General features: G+C 35.4%; 1 protein-coding gene across 1 annotated transcript in view; it reads right to left on the minus strand.

Annotated features, from left to right (window-relative positions):
* Positions 1-6,429: 6,429 nt before the first annotated feature.
* Positions 6,430-27,323, minus strand: part of LOC137631537 (testis-expressed protein 2) — a 39,092-nt gene continuing 18,198 nt past the window's right edge. The window contains 7 exon segments of the mRNA XM_068363311.1: positions 6,430-18,279; positions 18,837-19,016; positions 22,053-22,212; positions 22,995-23,184; positions 25,568-25,694; positions 25,696-25,702; positions 26,918-27,041. Coding sequence (XP_068219412.1) covers positions 17,293-18,279; positions 18,837-19,016; positions 22,053-22,212; positions 22,995-23,184; positions 25,568-25,694; positions 25,696-25,702; positions 26,918-27,041 — 1,775 coding nt within the window. The 3' untranslated portion in view covers positions 6,430-17,292.

Below are 27,323 nucleotides of genomic sequence, written 5' to 3' on the forward strand. Positions count from 1 at the left end.
GTAATGGATGATGGTAGATGGAAGAGAGGAGTTATTATTATTATTATTACTTACTTACTAAGCTACAACCCTAGTTGGAAAAGCAGTATGCTATAAGCCCAGGGGCTCCAACAGGGAAAATAGCTCAGTGCGGAAAGGAAAAAGGGAAAATAAAATATTCTAAGAAGAGTAACAATAAATATCTCCTATATAAACTATAAAAACTTTAACAAAACAAGAGGAAGAGAAATAAGATAGGAGTGTGTGCTCGAGTGTACCCTCAAGCAAGAGAACTCTAACCCAAGACAGTGAAAGGCCATGGTACAGAGGCTATGGCACTGCCCAAGACTAGAGAACAGTGGTTTGATTTTGGAGTGTCCTTCTCCTAGAAGAGCTGCTTACCATAGCTAAAGAGTCTCTTCTACCCTTACCAAGAGGAAAGTGGCACTGAACAATTACAGTGCAGTAACCCCTTGGGTGATGAATTGTTTGGTAATCTGTGTTGTCAGGTGTATGAGGATAGAGGAGAATATGTAAAGAATATGCCAGGTGGTGGTCAAGTACATCCAAGAAATCTGTCAAAAATTTCTGTAAAAGCCTAAGTCTGAACTTATAAAAGGAATTGTTGAACCAACCCTCCATTATGGATGTAAAATGATGCTGCTGAATGTGAATAAATGAAAGATTGAAGTTGCTGAGATCAACAATTTGAGTATTATCATCATTACTAGTTGGAAAAGCAAGACACTATAAACTCAAGGGCTCCAACAGGGAAAATAGCCCCCGGAGGAAAAGAAATAAGTTAACAGATAGAATAGTGTATCCCGAGTGTACCCTCAAGAAAGATAACTAACCCAAGATAGTGGAAGACCATGGTACAGAAACTATGGGATTACCCAAGACTAGAGAACAATGGTCTGATTTTTGGGTGTCCTCCGAGAAGAGATGCTTACCATACCTAAAGACTCTCCTAACCTTACGAAGAGGAAACTATCTACTGAACAATTACTTTATAGTAGTTAAGCCTTTGAGTGAAGAATCGTTTGGTTAGCTTAGCATTGTCAGGAGTATGAGGAAAGAGAAGAATGTGTAAAGAATAGGCCACATTACTTGGTGTATGTGTACATAAAGGAAAAATGAGCCATAAATAGGGAGGGATCCAATATAGTACTTTCAGGCAAGGCTAAGGACCCAATAACTCTCTAGTGCTGGTACCTCAAAGGGTGGCTAGTGCCTTGGCCAACCTACTACCTATGGAGATAGAGAGCAGAAGAGGTGAAATATTGGCAAAGGTGTTTTCTAGTTTGATGAAATGGTTAGGTAATATGGAGAAGAATAGAATAAAAAATGATGGGGAAATAGTTATGAAATGAAAATATTGGGAGGAAAAAGGGGAAGATCAAGAAAGTACTAGATAGAGTACCTGGCATTAAGTTATAGACTGTAGAAATCAGTAGACCCGTCTCGGATGACTTCTATTGCATTTTTTTTCCTATCATTGCCTTCACTTCAGATGGGAGAGCACTAGCTTTAGGGGAATCCAGAGGATACGCCTGGAACATAATTAGAGCGCTAGTGAGGAGGGGATTTTAACTGGTAAAAGCGAGGATGTATCCGGTTCATAGAACTTTCACCATCCAGTTTTCTATGCCATATATATATTGCCTAATGACTTAATAAGCACTCATGGCAGCTGGAGGAGAGGATTGCTGATTTTAGCCCTTCCTAGCTCAGACAGGTTAGGGTGAGAGGTGTAAACAGTCCCTGCCCTTACTTGAAGTGGAAGGTCCTGGAGCCACAGACCTCGATCTGAGCTTCGCCGTCGACTTCAACGCTGACTTGCTGGGTTGTGAGGAACAAAATCTTGGGAGGATGATCTGGAAGGGCAATGACCCTTGAAGGACACTACTCTATGGATAAGAGTTACGACTTTCCTTTCACTACTTTTCGACGGTGTTCTCGAAATCCTTTAAAGAGAAAAGTGCCTTCAAGTACAGGACTGGGTCTTGTCCCAGTTGACTGGAAAAGCAGGCTGCAACATCTCTCCTTTCAAGTACCCTAGGTGACTACCTTCACTCCTAAAGGAAGAGGTTGGTGCATTTCTTTGTCGTCTCTGGATTTAACAAATCCTGAGACAAAGTGAAGTAATCTACTACTCCAAATTCAGCAGCTGACAACTTGGTGTCCACTTGCTCGAGCCTCTCTAAAGTGGTGTCTGTTGTCAGCGCTAGAGTTGCCGGGTTAATCAGAAGAGGTGATGGTACTGCTTCTTCCAGCACGTAAAATCTTCTCTGTCAGGAGAGGGTTGGAGGCATGATCTTTGTGGAACCACTCAAACAGAGTGAACTTTCAGGGCCAGAGATATCTGAATTCACATTGACTCTAGTCATCCTGTGCATGAACCAACCAGAGAAGATGAACGATCCTAGTGGTCGGGCTTACGAAGTTATGTTTTTGGCCGACAGGAGAGGGATAGCAGGCGACTTGAGTTTTGTTAAGAGTTAGGATATAAAAAAATTGAAGGATGACCTGTCCTGTCACTTGTAGTTTTTCTTTATATGAGGAACTTTCCAACTAGAAAACTAAGTATCTGCCTTCCTGAGATCGATAGCTCATTGACAGATCGTAAGGATACCATATGCGTTCTATCTGGTAAAATGGAGGGTGGCATGAGGAAAAAAAGGTTGTGGGGACTGAATGTAAGGGGCTTTAGCTTTAGGAGATCTTGTTCCAAAAAGATCTACTGATTGTTCTTATGCAAGGGATCATGTAAGTCTTGTTTGTGAAAGTGATTGTGTGTTTGCCTGAAATCATGTGTTGCATGTAGGAAATTGTGTTCGTGGAGGTGATCATGTGTATGGAGGCGTGTGTCGAGGCGATTGTGATTGTGCCGATAATCGTGCACATGGTGCTGATTGTGCCTGAAGAGACTCTCATACACGTGGAGGAAATCGTGCTCGAAGGAATGACCATATGTAAGGAGGAGATTGTACACATGGAGGTGATCATAATGAAGGAGAAGATCGTGTGTGTGGAGGTGATCATACTGAAGAAAATTGTACACAATAAGGTGACTGTGCTCATGGAGGCATGCACGTTCAGGTGATTGTGTTCATGGAGACAATCTTACTCACGGAGGCGATTGCCTTTGTGGAGGTGATCGTGATTATGCTAGTCGTGTCAGAGATCATTTTAGTTTGGGCAACTATGATTGTGGACCATCAAGATCCATCTTGTTCAAGAGTTGATCGTGCAAGTGGAGGATCCTGTCGTGGAGACAGTATACTGTAACGAGGACCACGAGTAGCCTTTCTCACACATATACGTAGGGAAGGAATTCATTGCTTGCGAGAGACAGGGTGATTATACATCTCGGCAACATAAGAACTCTTCTGGGCTGTTTGTGCATTTGGAGAATGGGTCACTGAGGAGTCCTGGGAATGTCCCTGGCCACGAAAGGGATGAAAACATCGTTCTGCTTCTTGACCAACAGCACTAGTGCTAGATCTCGAATGAAACTTGGCCATGGTAGTAGGGGCATGAGCCAGAGTTCCTTGTAATTCAACCTCTCTTTGAAGGAAAGGGTTTGGTGCAACACTGTTTGTCCCATGAAACCAAGCAAAGGAACTAGAAGGCATCCTAAGAGAATCCCAATCGATTGTCCAATGCCTCAATGACCTTTTCTTTTTCAGTCTTGCAGTGGCAGGCAGCACCCTGGAGATACTAGAAAGTTGATGAGAATCAACAACATCAGCTGTACGTATGCACTGGCTACATCCTCGGATGAGTTTCCCATGGCATAGCTGCAAGTCTGCCCACAGAGCCGATACCATCGACAGCCAATCAAACACACACACTATCTGAAAATATAAAAGGAAAAAGCATTAATAAGCCAATACAAAATACTGAGAGAGAATATCAGTACACCATCGCAACCGAAGTCAAAGTGAATGTAGCATGCAACTACATTTACCTTGTAGAGAAGTTTCATGACAGTTTCCAGCTTTGTCGAAGTCACAATCCCATGAAAGGTCGAAGGTTTGTAGTACGTGTAAGAGCAAATATATATACTGTATATATATACATACATGTATATCTAAGTTTCATTCTTCTTGTTGATGCTCCATATATTATGATGATGACTATTCTTCGGCTGCCTACACTGACAAACAGGTTCTTATCATTTGATGAAAGATCTGTATTACTAGACGACAGTTGAGAAATGAATGGCATTGAGGAAGTGAGAAAAGTAACACGCAATACAGAGTTGCAACCTGGCAGCAGACAACAACAATGGTACTGGTTCAATATTATAAAAGTTAATTGTATTGCTTTTACCTTTACAATTTGTCATATAACTGGTGCAAGAATAGCAAAGAACCCATGATTCATCTGGCAACAATAATGGACTATTCAAACTGTCCTTCAAATTCTGTTAATCTTGCAGTTCATGGGACATTCTAAAAACCTCTGCAAGTTTTGCAAACTGTCATGCTATTTCTGAAATATTTTGGACAGGGTCAACTATTGCTGGGAAACCCACAAATCATTAATGGCCTCAGACCAGAAATTCTTCAAGCAGGCACAGACTCTCTCCGGCTGCAACTTATTGTCACTCCTTTAATAAATGAATTGGCATTGGCTAGTGTAAAATTCTTCCAGCTTTCCATTTCATTCATATCTGGTTCTGCATCTGGCACTATTTGTATCATGACAAATACTCTACCTGTATATGCTACATAATATTAAGCCTACATTGAACAAAAATGCATCAAAACATTTAAGCTCTGTAAAATGTACTGCTTGCAATTTCCATAGAGTACTGCACACCAAATTTTATCAAAGAATTGAATAAGGTAATCCTTCCATTCCTTCAACCCGGGAGCACTTTTGATGAATGTAGTTTCTATAAGGGATTCCTCTCGTTACAGCTAAAAACTGATGATATTTGCCTTTTCTAATTATCACTAAAAATTTTACCAATTATGTTAGCGCTGCGGCTCTATCCTCATAATGCAGATTCTCTTGTGATGTTTTTCAGATTATACATCCTCTTAAACTTCTCTATCCATCCGTACTTGGTGAAAAGTTTTTTTTTCTACACAAGGCAGTAAATCAATTCTACCCAAGCATTCATTGTGTAAGCAAAAGACCTACGTTGCAACACGAGTAAATCGATGGGTATCCTTCTTTTTGTCATATCTCCTATGCACAAGTTTAATGCCATCTCCATCTTCACTCGAACCTTATCATGCATCATCAAACTGTCTTCAGTGATAACAATAGTTGACTCTAATTGCCTTCCTCTCCTTAAAAATCACTTTAAGTGGAAGACTCGTTCTTCCCATAGTTGCGGGAATTTATGCTTCTTTTGCAATTAAATTGAGAGTATGGGCCTTCTCAAACAGGATTAACACCATATGTGCCTTTTTAACCACCCTTGCTACAATTGAAATGCATTCAAGAGGTAGGACTACACTTTGTATACTATAACTGTATACTACCCAATCTCTTGGTTGCTTAGCTACCTCTCGCACTCACTAGAGAAGGTACAGCAAAAGGCTGGGAGTGACAAGGCAAATTGTGGGTTACTCAACACTGGGTACACAGAAGACTGGAAACATGCATACATTTAATATCTTAATCTACTGAGTGGCGAGCAGGCCAACGGTTGATTGTATTGGCACCCAGTTAAAAATTTTTCCCCGTGCTTCCAGTTTAGCAAGATGCGGTCAAACAATTTACTAGCGTGTATCTTTTATAATGACTTCAAAATTTCAATAGCATATAGTCAAATTAGGGATTATGGAAGTTTTAATTAATATTTTACATCCATAAATGCATATTTGAAGACAAATATGACCTGATATTTAAAGAAAAAAATAACAGTGATTGACAAAAGAGCAGACATATCAAAAGGAAATGGGATTCAAGAGAAATCATCTCCAATGTGATCATTACTATCAGTAATCGACACTCCAAGGGCTGATCCTAAAGGTTTGCTCTGGAATTAAAATCTAAAGCATATACTGTATGCAGCATATAATAAATTTCTTATTTTTCACATTTGAGAACCAAATAAGTTGAGAAAGCTGAACACTGATCGTTTTGAATGTCACAATACTAGATTGATTTTAGTTTATTATAGTCGGGTTCATCATTTCATAAAATCTCTATATACTAGAGATGAAAGATTTTAGAGATGGTAGTCGGTGAAGGAAACGGTATCTTTGATCTGTTCATAGTACTGTACTGTAGTTACTACAGTATTCGAGATGGGTTATCAACAACTTTATTTACCTCTGGGATGGTATTATCCAAACTATTTTATCGTAATCATCCATATGTGAAACGTATAAATTTGATCAAGTAACCATGAATTTAAATATAGTTTTACCAACAAGACTGATGAAATCCAATACTGTAGCCGGGTTTTATAAAACAAACACAGACCATACTATGATATATAATTCTACCAGAGCTGAACCTATACACAGCTACACAAATTTTTCTTTTCTCTTATGTACAAATACAGAATGGTATCGCCTAATACCTCAATTACATGCAATGCAGATAATATGTGTACTTTTGACTTTACAAAAAATAGACGCTTAACCAATTATTTATTATATAAAATTACAAAGGCAAAAATATAGTATAAATCACAAACCACACATACAATCTGTCATTCTGGACTGAGGAAGTATCACAGAGAAATCAAGCTCAAGAAAGACAAAATACAATAATACAAGTATTTCGTGAAAATATAAAAAAAAAATTCAGTCAAACATAATACAGAAGGGTTCTAGAGAACCTTAATAAATGAATCATCACTGAACATTAGTGACATCTCACACTTTCAACAGAAATAAAAAATAGTACTTTCAATCCTTCAACCTAACTTTCCATTCTGAGATCAAAGTAAATGTAACCAAATAAATGTGAACCTTTCTTGAATACAACCAAAAATTCCTAATTTGAACAGATATAAAACTAAAAATTACCTCTAACTTCTATTTCAATTCAATACATCACACTGTATTTAAATTTAATTTTTTTACTATGATATGCAAGCCAAATTTTACCATGAAAATTAGCTTAAATAATTACATATAAAGGACGATGCTTCAACTCTGTCTCATAATCTTTTTGTGAACTTTCTTGGATCCCAAATGCTCTGGTAAATGCCTCTTAATAATAGCTATATTTCACACATGAATAACTCAAAAGTTTCTCCTAAGGTTGTCATTTTCTTTCTTAAGAATTATTACATTATCTCTAGAAATGCACAAATGTTATTTCTTTCATGATAGTTTGACACTGTATAATGCTTGGAAAAAACTACTTCACCATTTAATTTCATAAATCCTTTGATCTCTCAGCCACAAGCTCTTGATACCTTACATCATAGCTTCAAAAAAATAACTTTTCTCGCAAATAAGTTTTCCTAGTTACAGTACCTGTATTTGTACTATTAATCATTTATCCTCACCATAAAGACATCAAGATTCAAAGCAATCAAATACAGAAAAAAAATTGCAAAACTGCCAGAAAGCAAAATGGATGATGAGACTCCTGATTTGATAGAAAGTATAAGAGACTGCAACTATGTGAGTGTTTGCTTTTACATCTAAAGGAATTTAAACACCACAGTATAATATTTAGAAAGCTAATATTTAAAAAGGTACCAAGATTTAAACTTTTTGCATTACTGATAGCAATCATCTAATAAATAAAATCAAATTCCTCTATGTAACAATCATTATATTTTACCCTTATGTAAAAGCCAATAATAAAACTACATTAAACTTGCAGTAAACTTTATATTACTTATCTAGTGTGTGATTATTCCCATTACTATTTCAATATATTTAACCAGCCACCAAGCTAAAATAACTAAACTCCCCAAATGACATCTTTTTGATAATATTCAAATCTTATCTCGCAAATCTAAATTCTTTACATATGTAGCAAACCTCCCTAGCTCGTGCATTTTCTAAAATTAGGTTCCAGTAGACATTCAGCAATAACAAACTGATAAATTGCTTTTTTCCTAGACCCCAAGTGTTTAAACATACTCGGAAGTTTAAAAACATCAATGTCTGCACCATTCTTTTAATCCCAGTGACTAGTGTGAACGTGTTGAGGGACTCCATCCTGCAGCACAGCAATATATATGCCATAGTGTGCATCAAACTTTACCAAAGAGAAACGGTAACCAGAGGGCAGTCTAATTCTTTGCACAATGCCAAGACTACTACAATCTGAAACATTTCTTTTACCAAACACTTGATGTCAAGTGAACCGAGTTAATACATAAAAAATTAACCAATAGTTGGTATAAAATAGCAAAAGAATTCCCCTAACCAACATCAATGGACAACAGAAAATTGTTGAAAGTGTGAGGTACCACATTACTGCAAAATACAAATCCAATCAGGAATGAACAGTCTTCATAATAAAAAAAAAGATCTAGAAAAAATAAACAATACATGAAAAATTATCTTTACTTACTGCACAACTCATGGTCCAAAATAATTATATAATAACTAGTGTACGAAATATCAAAATTAGGTGGCAGAACATAACATTCAAATAATTTGTTAATTTTGATAATTCAATAAGATTAGCACCAAAGAACTATTAGATTATGCAGCAGACAATATACTTTACCTCACCTCAAAGATAAAATACTATTCCTAAGCTATTAAGAACGTTTCAAATGCTAAAATTAACCACGGCAGTCATGACAAAATCTTTTACTGTATATCAGTAAGATTTAAAACATGGATTGAGCTTTCCGGCATCAGAAGCCATTATCAAACCTCTTTTACCAAAACAAAAAGATGTGGTACAGTAAGTAAAGATCCATTTTCCATAAGCAGAAATAAACTCTTCTTTAAAATATTCTGACAAATACATATCAGTCGCCATTTTAAAAAACACTCACAGGCATAGATCAAGTTGACATTTTTGCATCAAATATTACCTTTCAATATTTTCTCAGTACTGTATCAAAATTCAACCCTTTAAAAACAATAACAAAAAAACATAACCCTCACATCAGATATCATAATTGGATTTGATATGAAAGCTCAACACTCAGCAAGAATTTGAGATTTTTCTTTAAATCTTTTCAATATCTTACTGCAATTATATTCATTGTAAAGTAAATTCGCAGCATTTGCACTCTTTCAAAATAATAAATTTATCTTGCCATTTTAATGTTTGTAGAATTTAATATTCTTCACAAAGCTTTGACTTTATCACAATAAGTGAAAATAAGAATTATTTTAATAGCTACAGGTAAGATTTTAATATAAGGCAAACTAACTGGATATGTGCTAGCTGTCACCCTAAACCTCAAAATGTAGAGCGGTCTCAAATTAAATATATGTCGGCCATAACCTCAAAATGCAGAGCACTAGGAATGAAAATCAATTCTTTAAAAAGCATAACCGATACTGCTCATTAATATGCTGCAGACTAGTTTTCTATCTAGAGGACTTACAATTTAGTGTAAAAATATGCCTTAAAAATAGACCAATACTTAAATTAATAATGAGCAATAGAAAACTTTCTGTATAAAAGCCAAACCTCTATAAAGTTGCATTCACACACAAGACTTCCTCTCAAAAATAAAGATATTACTAGTGTAGTGGTAATTCTTGCAAATGCTCCAGATCCAAGAAATTTAGTTTATCTTCACCTAAAATAACCAAAAAAAACAAAAAAACAACCTACTGTTGCCATCTTCATTCCGTAAAATAATGTAATATACTACGAAGGCTGTTTTACTGTTGTTATCAACTAGTAAATATATACTGTTCTCTATTGTGACAAACTTTCAGCTGTTCTAACCTGGACTAAGCCTTTCTTTTATTACTGGAAGCTCCCCCCTTTCAGTGGTAAGAAAATCCTATCTTAAAAGAGCATATATCACAGTGCTTTAATTTACTCAATTTCCAATAAATTAACAACCTTCTAAATTGTAATTAACACTTAAAAATGCTAAATTGATTCAATTAAGTAGTGGAGCAAAAGCCAAGAACTTCATATTCTAGAACACTAATGTCACTGTAATTCCACATTTTGTGAATGTCTCCTACACCAGAAGTGGACACAGAGGAGGTGACAAACCACAAAATTAGGCCTTCCTTGACTACATCAGAAAATAGCTTTAAAATCTGAAGCTACTTGTGCTATAAGCGTCATCAACTTTAAGTAATGGGCATTTAGTCTTCATGAATCCATTCTATTATACTTTAAAATCAACCAACTCCTGGCTAGTTATGTTACATTTATTGTCACAAACTACTAATAAATGATTGTGTAATACATGACTCTGGAATCTTGCTGACATAAATGCATTAGTAGAACAATGCTCTAAATTAATATCTGTTCATCAAAAGCTGTCAAAACAATTGATTAAGTCATTGACCAATTTCTACAGTATTTTAAACCAGCCAGAAAAAGTTAACCCAAGGGAAAAAATTTAACTACTATGACCACACTGGATTTAATAAAGGAACATTGACAAGTGGGATGTAAATGATGGTTATCCATGATAGGCACAAGAATCAACTAGAGGGAAAAAGGGAAATTGTTTTTAATTAGGAGAGAGAGAGAGAGAGAGAGAGAGAGAGAGAGAGAGAGAGAGAGAGAGAGAGAGAGAGAGAGAGAGAGAGAGAGAGAGAGAAAATACTAAAAACAATTACCTTTGTTCTCTTTTAAAATTTATCTCAATTTCTAAAAATTCAATTGAATTTTGTAAGCTAAATCTCCTATTGTTTACACTGTATAGCTGGATCTTTTAAGTTTGACAAAATAATAAATGAACTTAAAGATTCATTAGAACACACAGCAGAATATTGAAATAAAAGTGCATGAAAACATTAGCCAATCTTGTATTAATTCTTCAAAAGATTTGTGAATGCTACATTCCTTTACAAATGAAAAATAAATCTGAACTTCTGTGCAACTAGAAAATATATTTCAGTTCTGAAGACAAGGATCAGAATCCAGCTCTTATTAAATAACATATCATTTACTTTTTCCAGTTTTCCCGTACAAAGTGAGGCTGTATGCTTTAGTAAGATGGATTAAATCCCTGAGGTACTTAATGCATTCCTAAAATACAAAATAACAATTGTAAAATGAATGAATTCAGACTATTATTAGCTAATTATCCCTATAAAACTGTTATGTCTTGGGTAACAAATTTCACACTTAAATTCCTTCAATAATGCTTACCCATTTCTTAATGGCTGGATATATAGTAAGAGTGAAAAGTTATTTGTATTTACTGTGTATAACTGTGCTCCCACAACATTGGGTTTCATCTAATCGAAGCCATTTCATTTTGCTTCACTACAAACCCTGGTTCATGCATTATTACACATTGATTAACTGTCATTCAGTAAGGAGACATGTACCTAGAATTGTGAGACAACTATCCATTCTGCATGGGGTGTGGTGTAATCCTAAACCATAATTTTGAAACTACTATCATAGTTCTGTCCATAATCATATACGATACTGTGTATAGAAATTGGATTTAAGTGACATTCAACAGCAGCATTTTTCTATAATGATGTAGTGAAACCTCTAAATACGACAAGTTTCTGTATATGAAACGACATACGAAGACTTTTCGCCTTATATTACAAAAAAAAAATACTCAGGATATGAAAGGGAATTTGCGCTGTTAGGTTAGGTATAGTGAATGATTCAAATGTATTTGGCTCTATTTCAGTCTATTTCATCGTGCACATAAATCATGTTACGAGAGCCACTTCGGAACTAATTAATTTCATATCCTGAGGTATTTCTGTACTATCAAATACAAGGTAATACAGATTGTTCCTCAAGATCCAGGATAAAAAACGTTGATGCTATAGTTTGGTAGACTATTACAATTCAATTCATAACCATCTAAAGGCAGAATTGAGTCTCTTTGGTTACTATAAAACATTCATGCTACCAAGGTATAAATTAATAGGTTTGATAGAATTACCTTGCTACTAACATCATTTCTTATACAATTATTCATATTTTCTTTGTATAAACAGTTATGACAAAACACTTATGATAGCATATACCAAATTTTGTCAGAGTATAGAATATCCATTACAAGACTGCAGAAATACTAAACCATAATTTTTCACATGATCCAGGCATTATAATAAAAGAACACTGAAAATAACTACCTACTTTACAAAATCAATGAAAACAGAAAACAGCAACCAATAAAAACCTTGAGAAACACAGCAAAGGCAGTTTTATCTCGAGTTCATTTCAAATACAAGACTTAATTTATAAAACTACTTATTCTGATGAACTCAAAATGTGATCTCTACACGAAATGGATGGGCAAAAATATCCAAAGTCTTTACTGATCACATGTGCACCATTAGCATAATTCTGACGACCTACAAAAACCACCTAAATTGTACACTACAGAACTTGTTAGGCAAAGCAATTGAGTGCAATTTAGTTGAGCTCTTAACATCTGTAATAAGAAAATACAATTACAGGACACCCTGATATACTCTAAAGGTTGTCTATTGTACAGTTAGTGAACATGCATGCAGCAAGTTCTTTGCTTTCACTGACCTACTACAAATATCCACCAGTGAATAAGGCTGTATATCTATGCAGTATAATGTAGGATAGAATTGCTTTCTAAACACACTGCCAAGGTGATGGACCGATATATCATTTCCAACCTTCAACTACAAATAAAAATTGCATACCGCTTTATTTTTGCATTTTCAACTCTGGCATACTTCTACAACAATTGAAAGTATACATGATAAAAAAAGCATCAATAAATGCCTGGCACAATATATTCCTATAAAAAAACAACCAATAGGTTTTGCAGATACAAGTTTCATAGGTTTTACCAAAGCCATTACGCCTAATCCTAAGTCACAGACAAGGCAGTAACACGGTAAGTGATTGTACAAAGGTAAAGCAAGATATCATCATATATGGAAACACCTTCGCCTTACACCCCCAAAACACTAACTTAGGATCTCTGTCTGCAAACCAAGAGATATGTCATTTAGAAGGGGTGGAGAAAAAACAAATCGGTAAAATAATTATTCATGTAAAGAAACTATATCTAAAAACTACTGCCATTTCAAAACAAATTGGGCTTTTTAACGTCAAAAAGCCAATCACGGTTATCTATCCATTTGATGTTGAAATTATATATAGATTAGAAATGATTCTACTGTTAGTATATAAATCATGTGTTGTATCAGATCCATTGTTGCCATTTGGGTTATGTAAGAATGTTTTGTGTAATACAAACATTGTAAACATTTTCAACCACGAATGCTGTGCCGTCTACGTTACAATGCTATTGGTTTTCTTTTTGTTTGAATTTGGAAAGAAAATTTACAATTATTTCATCCTACTAGCATCAAGCTCCCTATATAGGACAGAAAAAGTATGTTATGACCTATTTGACAATTGCTTCTTCTCATACTGTTGAGAAAAATCCATACAAAAAAATTATCCTTAAGAAAAACAAAAACAAAATTTTGTCCTTATCTCTTGATACCCTTTTGACAATTGAGCAATTGGCATTAAACAGAAACCCCTTCAGTTATTATACTTTTGAAAGTTTGGCCTTCTGATAAAAAGTACTGAAGACAATTGAACCTAAACTTTCATGATAGCCCACAGCTTATTCATCCTTAAATTTGAGAGAATTATCAGCAAAATACATCATGTCTGAAAAAGATTGCCAATGAAAATTGACATAATGAAGCAAAGTACAGTAAAGGAGACTTGAAAGTTAAAAGTTCATATGTTGAGAGGTACCATACAAAGTTTTCTGACGATCAGCTCTAATTCTTTGGAAAAGAATCCGGTGAAAATGTGCTAAATATCATCCAGTTGAAATGTTTTTTAAGCACTAAATTGTTTACCAGTTTCGGCGGTGTTCTGCAAGTGCAAGGAATTTAAATCTTTTAAAGACTACATACAAGTCCTCCAGGAGGCGCTTTGTTCTTTGCAGTACTCTTCAGGCCCCTACTAATTTACTTCATCCTACTTTTCATACGCTCCTTTTTATCTCTGCCCTCGAACTATCAACATTCCTCGGCTTCACTTTCCCGTTACCTAAATCTCTCATTAGTCTGATTAAACTATATTCTATAAGAAGAAAAAAAAACAGTAATTACAACATAACATTCTAGTTAGTATGGAGCGATGTCCTCTAAAGGCTCTTTCATGAGGTTTCCTGAAGCTAGTATGCAAAGCAATATATCTCCTCTCTCCAAGAATACTAATGTGCTTATTGCAAAAGATCTCTTTGGAATCTGGCAATAATTAAGATTCCTCTTCCTGTATGTAAATGTGGCTTTAATTTTCAATATAAAACAGGAAGTTACATAAAATTAAATGAGTTCCTGTGTTCGGGTTTTGCTTCAATTGTACTTAAGACTTTTCTATTATCAGTTATAAGGTCTTCAATTTGATAAGTAAAAAAGGGTCTCCTGTAGAATATAGTTATCAATAATGATTAACTTTTTCTGCGGTATTATTTGCAGGGAAAAGCTCTTCTGGAATATAATCCACAAGATCGCAGATATCTATTTAGATAACTCTTTCCAAATATCCTTTCAGACATTTAAATTTCATATCTGAAAATTCCCTGGAGTTGCTAAGAAGAGGCAGGTGCTCTTCACAAGCATAATAAATGGAGTACAGTCAATCTGAAAACAGTTCCTACTGGTCCCAGTAGGTACCGAATGTTTTAAAAAAGCAAGAGAGACTGAGAAATAAAATAATAACAATCTTCTATTCCTAATGATCATGATCTTATAACTCCTTGACATACATTCATAATTATCAACTGGAATTCTTTCAATTAGGATCCATTTTTTGCCATGGAAACTAACCCACTAGCCTTTACACTAGGCATCAAAGTAAAAAAAAAAAAAGAACTTGTACACTTGTACAAAAATTAAGTACAAAAGTGAATCACATCAAAGAAATAAAGAAAATGTAAAAATGTATTCCAGTAACTACACCTATTTCTTAATGAGGAAACAGGTGCTGCCAACCCTTTGTTCATTTACCCATAAGTGTTACGTACAAAATTTATTCACATTTCTAATAACATTTTCAGTTTATCTTTATTTCTTTGTTAGCTAAGTTAGGAAACATCAACATGAGTAGGGCATCATTGCTCCCTGGCCAAAAATCATGAACATGACACCCATTATATCATGGCCATTATCACCAGAGGGTTAACTATTAAATGCCCATAAAAAACTGAAGGCAAGAGGTAGAAACTAAATAACAGAACAACCGTATATCAAATGGAAATAAAGAGAAGTTATGGGGAGCAGAAAATAAGGATTAACTACTGGGGAATGTCTTGCCAAACTTTAACCTATAGCTTAGTTTGTTTGAAGAGGCAATCACATTCTGTCATCTTTGGACTAGGCATAATCACGCAGGTAAATTGTGCCAGGTTTTTAATTAGTAACATAATACTGTATAATATGGAAACACACTTAGCATCACTTGCATAAATGTTAACACCAGCAATGCAATTAAAAGCATCAAAGCAAAAGCATGAAATGATAGAACTAAAATGGATTCTATTCAATATGAAGATACATTAGTTAGGTTTTATATTTTTCCCTTCAAAGCTTACACAAAAATAAAAAAATGATCTTGAAATATTCCTTACTTCATTTCCTTGTGCAAAAATATTTTTCATTCTACCTATTTAAATTGTTTTACTAAACATATAAAGCTGTCTATATATTGCCACAAATATACGAAGGAACACATTGTACACTACATCCACTAAATACTGTACTACTACCGCAGAAACCACCATGGTAATCAACTAGGCACAATCTATGCTTCCTAAACACAGCCGAAATTGTGAAGCATCCCTCTCCACACTGGATTTCAATAACTCTGTTTTGGCTTGACGATAATATTGAAATCTTAAGACACTTCCAAACTGTATGGCAGTCTTAATGCCTTTTTACAGCTGCACCATTTAAACAATTATATGATATGATGTTCAACTAATCATTGAGGGTCTTAGCCGTAGTCTCTAACCTGCAACAGTGGACAGGTTTTACAGTATGTCTACTTTGTATGTCTTTGTATAAAGTAAATGATACTTTTTTATGTATAGCATGTGCACTTTGCTGACCACTGAGAAATAAAGAACTATAAACTAAATTACATATGAAAGAATTACCTTTGTAAGTTAGCTCTTTATTTAGGCAAAATACAACCTATACTTTGCACATATCATGAGGTACGTTATCATAACAACATATCATAAAATTCAACATACGGTGTACATATAAAAATACAGAATTTACATCGTAATTGAATATAAAATTAAAGCGACTAACCCAACATAAATCCAACAATTTATTTCTTCTTTTCACATTGACTATTTTAGTACCCAGAAACAAATTTGTACATGTTTATCATAGTTTTCTGCAATTGAACATGCATTGCTCTTTACCATTAGTTAGCCCCTATATGTCATGGGTCTGATACAAGTTTAATACCACTGTCTACCCATTGCTCTACCAACGAAGTCACCAGTTTGATTCCTGTCTGAAAGCTGAAAAATCAAATGCTGAATTTACTGTGTAAAAAGGATTAGTTGCTTTAATATTTAGAGTAATCAATCTGCCAATATTTTGCAAAATAAAACACACTAACAACCTGCAGGCAAAAATCAACTCCTATGCAGTATTTTCTTCCCGAAACATTTCGACATTCATGGTGAGGCAGGGGAAAATCAAGGTTTTGTACAATAATGAATTCGCTCATTTAAGAGCCAACACTAAAGAAAATACTACCTACATTTAAATGAGAAAAGTAACAGAATACAGATCTGCAGTTAACTCTGCCTTCAATCTTTAACTATATGACAAAAACCCTTATAAAGTATTTGGTATGAAGCTCAAGGCAGATACTTTGTCATAAATTACTAACTTTTACCATTACTCCAGTACACTTACAGTTAGATTATCCTTCTTTATCATGACACTCCATAAGTTAAATTCCAGATGTGATAATGAATTTCAAGCCCTGAAATACACACGTCTGCATGTTAATAAGTCATTCTCGAGACTAGAAAAAATGAAGGGAGTCCTTTACATTTGATCCACTTACATGTAAACAAACTTCTCATTCAAATATGTCTTCAATCTGATAAAAAAAAACTAACTAAGTTTCATAACATGGAATGCCAAATAATGTACGTTTCCTAACTCCACCGAGGAGATGTCTCAAAACTACCTGACCAAGTTAATTTGGAGATGGCGTGAATTTGACTGAAGGGGTACAATGAGTCGATGAAGGGTATGAAGTTATGGTTATAGGGACAGGAGATTCAGAGTGAGGAATAAGTGGTTTAAATGATGATTCCCATGGAGGGCGTGGCTGGTGATACTGGCCAGGCAAAAGTGGAGACATTATGGGAATGACAATATCATCCATATTTGGTAAAACAAATACTTTTTCAAAAATAACCCTAAGCTGCTTTTGGATAAACTCGACGAGAATAGGAAGGTTGAGCGTGCGGTCCCCTAACCTAGGTCTGGCAACCATAACTAGTTCTGGTACTCCTCGGAAACCATACCATAAACGATCTGCAGGAGGTGGAGGGACATTAAGTGCTAAAGTACCAGCAAGCCGTCGAACTTCAACACTCAATTCTATTCGAGTATTACTCACCCCCTGAAGTGCTCTCTGAAGCAAACGCGATTCAGCAGCTTGCTGAAAGTAACGGGAAGCTGCTACCGAGTCCACCAACCTTAAAAGACGACGAGAGGTTGGACCACTACCTCCAACAGGAAGTCCAGCCTCTGCTGCTATGCCCTCTTCATCATACTCTTCCTCACTAGAGGACTCTACGCTATCATCGGTGTCAGTATCAAAGTGAAGATTTCGAAGCAGACGGTCGGAAGACGGAGAACGAGAATATACTCTTGGCACTGCATGTGGTGCAGGCTCTGCTGGACTAGGAGGATTTGAAGTGTTTGGTGTATTCCCTCCCATACCAGCTGTACGTTTCAGTTTCATCAGATCAAGCTTTGTTTCCAAGCTCATTGTAAAATTACCACTGTATTCTACATTAAGGTCTACCCAAAGACCTCTGGGATCCACCTGAGGGGTCCCTACAGCTTTTAGTTGTGGTATAGATGATCCCATGTTAACTCCACAAACAACCACTTCTCCAACAAAGTAAGGAATATGAAGTTTACTTAGTTTCCTCTGAACACGTTCCTGCACCTGCAAATACATATTAAATCTAGATTTTTATAATCCAAATATCTTAACTGCACTTGCACACAAAATGTAAATCACACAAAATGTAAATCTTATCTAAAGCAATTGCAAATTCAAGTGTACTGTAACTCCACGCTGAAAACAGCAATAAAATGAAATAAACAATTTCCAGAACATTAAAATTATAAAGATCTTAAAATACTCTCAGGCAAGACATATGAAACAAATCTACAACAAAAAAGGTTTTGACGAAGGAAAAACTTATTTTATGTTAGGTACCGTAATGCGGTCCTCCAAGGCCTTTCCTGTTAAAGGCTAGAACAGGGAATTCAAAACAACACAAAAAGCCAGTCATTATCTTCCCTGCTATAGGGTTAGTTTTTCAAGGTGCAAAGTACAGACTGTGTGCATAAAGGAGACCCAGGGGCTTAGGCTCTTGAGAGCCTGTAACAGCACCAAAAATGCTGAAATTTGCCCGACAACCATTGACATATGACCTAAAACTAATACTAATACTGTAGCCTATACACTTTTTATATGAAATAAATAAAAAACTTTACCTTATTAGCCCAGTATGGATTCCGGAGAAAATCGTAAAACAATCTTCCAGCCAATGCATTGACCCACGAGACATTTGCCGGGCCTGGGGTTCCATCTGATGGCATACCACCAGGCTGATAGAGTAGACGTGCCATATATCGTTCAAAACTCAAATCAGGTGGGGTGGTACCGTACAAGTCCTAAAAAAAAAATATATATCTTTTTAAAAATAAAGTAAACAGCTGCTATGCACCAAGATTTTTATTCTAACATCTATCATATCCAAACTACTCTAGTAAAATTATGTTTGTTCAGAAGTGCCATCTTCACAAACTCAGAAACATAAATAAATAGTAAAATTTTTATTTTCTCACAACTACAGTATCAGTCCATAAAGATATTTATATAAAATTGCATACAACTTAACTTCAACTGAATATGTTAGTCTCATTAACTATTAGTTTAGCATTAAATTAAACAATTTATTCGACTTATACTTAGCTTAAATTATCAAGTAACAATTTATGATAAAATTTAGTTAAAACTTTCATCATGACCTACCAAGATGTTTTTATAGCAACGGTAGCTTATGCCAGAGCTTTATTTTCATTACTGAGAAAGAACCATACTTGACAGTTAAAAAGAGTATTCATTATGTAATGTCTGGAAAGGTTAAACTGCAAATTGTTTTTATAAAAAAAAAGTAACAAATCTTATGAGAGGAGCTTATCACGGGAATTCGAGAATTCTACAACCCCGTTCATATTTTTGTCATAGAAGGCCACATCATGGTCTTCACATGCTAAACCCTTCAAGCGTGTTTCCAAACTATCAAATATAGATAGGTTTGAAAGCTACTTGCTACCAAACTGTGATGGGGTAGAGTTTTTATAGGCTTTTGAATGACATGCCAAACACCAAGGATGGTGGTATATATGCTGAAGTGCGTACCAGCATCTCTCATCTCCCAACTTGTGGCACCAACAACCACTTTATCAATTGGCACCACAGTCCCTTAAGGATGGCCCTCCAACTATCAATTGGTGGAACTTGAACCTTATGCTCTCACAAAAGCTAGTAGTTCTATTCTCATCATACTATGTTCATCAATATCTTCATAAGAATTCTAGTATTAGGATTCATTGCAATTTTTCTCCTATATACAACCCAACCCCCTCCAACAACTAAATATACCACATCACTCTAATAAGCATATTAGAGTGTTTTTCAAACCTTAATTGAACCTTTGCCAATGTGTTCAAGCCACTAATGTCAACTACATTCAACTAATAATGGCACCATAAAAAACAATGTCTTGGTGTCTCCATAACAAAGCCTTACAATTACTTGAACATGCATTTTCATTTTCTTCAGCACCATCTTCCTGCTACTCCCCTCCTCATACATAGCTATTATTCAATTTCTTTCAAATATTTTATCTCCCTTCATTGATAAGTTTTAGCATTCAAATACCAAAACTTATCAAGATATAATGGATAAATGATGGCTAATTACATCAATCAAGGTACAAATTCTTTGTACAGAGCTCACTGACAGAGGGAAGGTGCTTATAAGTTTAAAGAAGATTATTGCTCTTTTACATAAGAAGCCAATTCACCCATTATACACCAAAAATTTTTTACTTCTTATATGAGAACACTAAACCAGTACTGTACATAAAAACTACAATGTAAAATAAAATTAAAGGGCCCGGCCAGTACCTCAATATATGGGGGTATAGGAGAAAAAACACAATATATGGGGGTACAGGAGGAAAACAAAATCCTAAAAATATTCACCGAGCTTCGTATGGCAACGAAGAATGCGTATACAAAATATTTTGTCAAAATTCCTCTTGCTTTCATAGTTACAGGGTAAAGTAACTCAATACACCAAAAACATTGTTCCCTACAAGAAAATGCAGTATTTCCTCTGTTATAAATTTTGATACTTATTACATTTTAATATAAAATAAATTGTGAGCAATGGCATCTGCATAGATTCCATGAGTCATAAGACGATGTATTACACAGTAATTACATCCTTTGGCCTTCAGTCATAGCACAAACCTCATACAGTACCTCTGACATTCACTCGTTTTAACGTCTTGTTTTTCTCGGTTTTGTCAAGAATTTCATCATGCCAAAGGGAAAAGACAATTTCAACATCTCACTAACATAAGGAAGAAGAAAATTTGCTCCAATAAGAGTTCAGAAGTGGGGAATATCGGTGAAATTAGCGGAGTTAGTGACGGAGAGATGATGATGAAGGAGCGACCATCTCGCCTAAAGAAGCAAGATATTGAGCAAAGGGATCTTCATTTATAATTAAATTATGATAAATAGCTTTGTTTTGGTTTATTAATATCCAAAAAGGAACATAGAATTCATAATAATCATGATTTATTAATACAGTATTGTCTTTGAAAAAATACAAAGAATAACTTTAAATGACCGTATCTCAAAACTACACTTACTACTGACCCTCAAATTCTATCTTCTCCCTTAGTTTTAGATATAGCATTGAAATTTGGTATTCAACTTAGAAATACGATATAAAACCATCAAATGTTGCCCTTTTTTTCAAGTTTTGTTTCTTTTTTTTTCGGATTTTTAGGTTTTTTTTAACCATAATGAAGAAATACATATCTAGCAAAGAACTACTTCTAGAATAAAAACTCATTTGATTGGAGGTCTACATCAGGTCTATATAGGGTAGTAATCCCAGGTCTTAATATTAATTATCAAAGGAGGAGATAGAATTTGAAAAACACTAATTTTCAGGATAAATCGCCTTAGCATCGCAAAACAAAGTCAGAGTAAAAATCCTATGCAGTTTGGAGATGTCCTTAAGTCACCTTATTAAGTGGTATGAATGTCAAAGTCTTGTCCTTTAAAAAATTGCATTAGCTGGCCGGCCACCTTAAGGAGCTGAAAGAAAATCTTAAAGCAAACAAGAAATTTATGAATAAATTCATCTTGGCTTTATACAACCAAACCCAGGTGGAAAGGATATAAACACACTGAAGATGAAAATTAATACAGCATAGTCAAAATAAAAATCGGAGATATAGTTAATAATTATCTAAAGAAAAGAGTTACCTTCAAGATACTTTACATGAAAGAAAGAAAATGTGACCTTAAACCTCTGGAAGTACTGTACATTCAGTAAATACTTCATACCATAGTTAACTGATACAAAATATATTACAAGTACAGAAATTCTCAGACACATACCTGCTGCTGATCTTTCACACTATCGCTAAATTGTTCTCCAATGCCCTCGAGGAGAATCGTATCACCGTCATCAAGAGGTGTTGGTTTATGCTGAGGTGTTGACTGTGTCTTGACAACTGGCTTGGCAGCTATTTCTGATGCTGTGACAAGTCTTCTATACCTGAATTTCAGAAAAATTGGAGGAATAAATTATCTCTTCTTCAACTTATGATAAGGAAAAAATCACTAAAGAAAAATTAAAATCACTTAAGGAAAAAAATCCCTGAAGCATAATCTACTTAATTATTACATACATTACAGTATCATGAATGTAACCTAGCCACTAAGGGGGGCCAAGCCAGCCTCAACTTGGTGCCGGTCTCAAGCCCGGGTAAATGGGGAGGGTTGGCGGCAGGAAAGGCATCCGGCCATGAAAAATTTGCCAAAACGAATATGGACAGTGAATATCATCAGAATAAAATTACTGCTAGATGGAGAAAGCTGATCAGAAACATCGACCCCACATAGAAGTGGGAAAAGATGCAGGCAAAGAAGAAGAAGACAGTATCATGAATGTATAACATATATAGTTATCAGATTACACTTAATTCAAAACATGATAAGTTTCCTCAATTAATAATTACTGCATTGTAAATGCTACAATGATACACTTCCATTATAGAATTTCAAGATGTGAAACTAATTAAATATTTACCATAATCATACAAAGATAGGTTAATTGCACCAGGAATATTTGCACTCAAAAGTATATTAAATTATAATTACATCTACCTTACAAAAACTTTTAATGTATACAAGTAAAATACAGAACAGTATTTTACACCTCATAAGAAACACATCACATAGGCATACTACTTGTCATTACATTAGTGTATACTTCATAATTGCAAAAGTGAAACATAAATAAAAGCTCTTTAAAGTTAAAAAAATCATAACACCTACCAATCATCTTTCTCTCTATCAGTCCGAGCAAAGAGGAAAAGAGATTTTTCTTGACACATATCCTGGGTGACTTCCTCAAAAGATGCCATATCTAGTGAAGATGTCAGCAGATCATCATCTCCTGAGGATTTGTTGTTATCTAAACTCCAGTTGCCTTCTCCGCTTTCAGAGCTTCCTTGTCGCCCTAAACCTGCAGAAGAATAAAGGTAATAGATATAAAAACTACAAATAATCAAATATAGAATGAAAAAAATATTAGAACTATTAGGCTTGTCTGCATTTCTTTCAAATATTACTGTTGTTTAGGGTAATTTGTACTTTTCCTAACTATACAAACCCTAGTCCTTTAATAGGAGTACTGTATGCTATCAGCAAACCTGGTTATCACTGTTAAAACTTTAGAGGTATGAGATTACTTACTGAGCTCTCACTTCAGCCTAGGACTTGCAGGGACACTGAAACAGGACGTGGAACTACAAAATACTAAGCTTGAATATTTAGGAACGACACAAGTTACTTTAGAAATTTGTGATTTAATCCTACAAGAACACAAACTCTCGTCCTTTGATAAGAGGGAGGAAGTCCCTATAACAAAATTGGCTGGTTTACCAATCTGGAAAATGTTGAAGCACTTTGGACCCATACAGGAGTGAAAGAGGAGAATCCTATCAACCTCAACAACCAGGCCATGAAGATGCGACAGGTGCTAAACTAGATCTCTACCAGGAACTGGTAGACGGGCAAGGAACACCTATATCCGTGTGGAGGTTATGTTGTCAAAATGTATGGTCATTCTGAAAACTGGGATCTATACATTTTGCTATTCTCACCACCATATGAGAGGGAAGAAACTTAACAAAACTTAGCTACAAGAAAAGTTACTCAATCACGTGGCTCCAAAACATTTATTATCCGATCCAGAAAATAACAGAGCAACTGCGACAACCTAAGGGGAAGAAAGAAGGAATAGGTAAAAAGGGCCAGTCGATTTACCCATTACTCATATCTTACATCGGGACCACTTTTTTAGGCAAAGTAATTCTTGTTTCATGAAGCAGCTAGGTCTACGAACAATCTGTTGAGTAACTACCACAAGGACAATGATACCGGTATTAAAGGACCCACGGGTATACTTCCGTAAGTGATGGGCAGAGACTGTTCTGTCTTTACTAACTCTTCTTCAAGAATTGCACCCCTAACAGGCTCTTCCTGACAGCCAAGGTATATTTGGGAAGTCCGACTTGGTGAGCACTAATCCGGAATGGTCCCTTTGTCCCCTCACCTGTAGGACAGGACATAAAGGATACTCTACACATGAAGAATTGTAAGGTTGGCGAGATAAAACTGCACACCTAGAGCTATTAAGGGAATACTGAGCTCATGAAAAAGACCTTGCATTCAGAGTCCTCGCATAAGGATCGCATACTCTAACCTGTTTGCACCTAGTTGTCATCCTCCTCCTCCGTTTTTGGCGATGGTAGTTGAGGACACTCCTGGAGTGACACTATCTCTCCCACAGGGAGAGAATGGTAGAAGTCACGCATACACAACTCAAAAAGATTGGTATTCTTGTAGTTCACATAAAGAAAAAAAGAAGGGTAGAGCCCTTCAATCCTGACTGGCAGTGTACGATGAGACGAAGGTGAGGCAGAAATGGATGAGTAACTTTAATTTCTCTCAAGGGGTTGGTTGTTCAGGCTGATGACAATGCTCGAATGGGGTAAGAGATTAAAGGAACTCCATGAAAAGACAGTACAACCAGGTTACACATAGCTCCATGAAGTCTTAAGAATGCTACTCTCCTTGGGATCATGTTGTTGTCATAAGTCCAGGGCCACCGTAGCGCAGCAAAATTCAGCAAATAAGAATGACATGTAACAGGAACAGCAACGTGCGTATCAGCAGATTTACACAAATTGTCACAAATGTAGTTATGTATCTAGTTATCGGGAAACTGCACTTCAATTCCATCTAAATATTCCTAGAAAAGATGAACTACCAACACATCTATCTGCACAAAAGAGATTGAAACAGACAGAAATATTAAGAAAAATGGGAAGTACATCTGTACTGTACAGTATTATCTGGCAGCTGAAAACACAGCGTGAGCTCAGTGACCTGTCAGGTGGGCAAGGCTTCCCAGATTCCTTCTAGTAGTATCTACTGCTACCTTTAAGTTTTAACTACAGTACATAGCTTTGCCAAAAGCATACTCCTATCAAAGGACAAGGATTTTTATTCATGTAGGAACAAAAAAATTAATAAAAGGAGATATACTTTAGTAATACAGTATATCAAAAGACTCGTGAAGTTTTATTTTTCTGATAACAAATAGCTGCTTTAAAGCCCTTTTAGCATTTATCAAGTGGGAATTACATATATTTAAATAGATAAAAGGAATAGATACTTACACTTGCAATACAACATTACCTTCCGCATTTCTAGTGTGTGAAGCTTCATCTTAACATTCTTGTCAACAGTCTCAATGATATTACTTTAGAAAACAGATAGATTTTGCATAAAATAATATATTCTTTTACTAAAGTCTTGAAGTACTAAGAAAAATAACTTACCAGTAATTGGAAAATGTGTTGGGCTGCCTTGCGCTGATCCAATTGGCGTGGATGCAATAGACACAGGAGATGGTGTACTTCCTCTCGATTCATTGTGCAGACGGATGCAGATAGGATATTTGCGACTTCCACAACCTTAAAGAAACATAAATAACTTGAACAATGTTAAGAACTGTACTGTCTAGTTCAAATAATATAAAAATTTACACTCAAAAAATGCTGAAAAAGACTTTAGCCTGCAGAAAATATGCATCAACATAATCCCTTGAAATGACATCATAACAAAATAAATAGAGAGAGAGAGAGAGAGAGAGAGAGAGAGAGAGAGAGAGAGAGAGAGAGAGAGAGAGAGTGTGTGTGTGTGTGTGTGTGTGTGTGTGTGTGACTCGTAACCACAATTTCAACTCACTCTGATTTATGAGTAATGACAGTTCAAGTGGAATGTTGAGTTTAATCAAAAAATACTTCAGCAGTTGGCTGCATGAGGTTGTTGGTGCCTCAAGCTATATGATTACACAACTGATGAAAGAGTCAAGAGGGTACCAATAAATATGGAAGTTGAAAACAAAATATTAAAGTATGTTTTCGCCTTGGCTGGAGTTCGGGTGTTGGAATTTTAACGAGTTACGTGGAGCTACAAGGATTTTGGATGTCCTAAAGACTTTTAAGTCCATCTCGGGAGACTCCATTTGCTCTTGGGTAAAGCAATTTGGTTTAAAACCTTCAGTGTTTTAATGATCTTGTCTAACTTATTGTTGAACACGTTTACCGTGACACTGTTCACTACATCTGCTCGAAGTCGGTTCTATGTATTTGCTATTTTGTATATAAAGAAATTGCCACATTGCAACCAATTCTAAGCATCACATTTCTCACATTTTAATTTTTCTAACACAAAATATATAAAAATACAGCTTAACAGCTTCAAGCTTTCCCTTTTAGACTGCCATTCAATATTGTAGTGTGTTAAAAAATGCTGAAGTTCCGCTTTCTTTATAACACTTAAGAGTTCTTCGGTATCCTAAACATTTGTTGACTTTCTGTGCATTGGCGTGAATGCAAGGGTTGTTGTCGTTGGACGAGAGTGGCTGAGAGGTTGATTAATATATGCAATGAATATTGACTATATGAAGAGTTGCAGAATACCGATGTAGCCACTGAGACGGCACAAATATTTAAAATTTACATCACTACAGAAATTTGGTTACTGAATCACACCATGGTTTCTAAAACTTGCCTTCCTTGATTCATTAAGTATTTTTATCCATCAACACTTCCTTCAGATTCAAGTGATTTCCCTTAATTCCCGTATCACTCCGTACAAAAGACAATGTTGAGGCGATTACTTACCATTTTCGAGGCAAGTTTCTTGGAAAGAGCATGACATCACAGCCAGCCAAGTCATATTCTCTGTGATGAGTGAAAGCTATGTTCCTTATCTCTTCTTTTAACCTTGCATGTTTTGGAACTTTCCCTGAAAAAAAAAGACAATCCATATATTCAGAATTTTTCCAAAGCTATTAAATATATGAATTAAAAGAATAAACTACTCTGGCTTTCTCTAGCCATTAAATACTGTGCTGCTATTAACCACAATACAACTATGCTTAGCAAATCTCTGGAAAAAAAGCAGAATCCCAGAACACTTTGCCTTGATTCTCCACTAAGACACAATAACAATAAGAAGAAAATTCCATATGTAGATAAAAAAATAAATAGTGATGTGCATACAAAATTCAGTCATAGCATCACAAAA

This window comes from Palaemon carinicauda, chromosome 40 (genome assembly GCF_036898095.1).
Source record: "Palaemon carinicauda isolate YSFRI2023 chromosome 40, ASM3689809v2, whole genome shotgun sequence".
In the NCBI taxonomy this organism is placed as follows: Eukaryota; Metazoa; Arthropoda; class Malacostraca; order Decapoda; family Palaemonidae; genus Palaemon; species Palaemon carinicauda.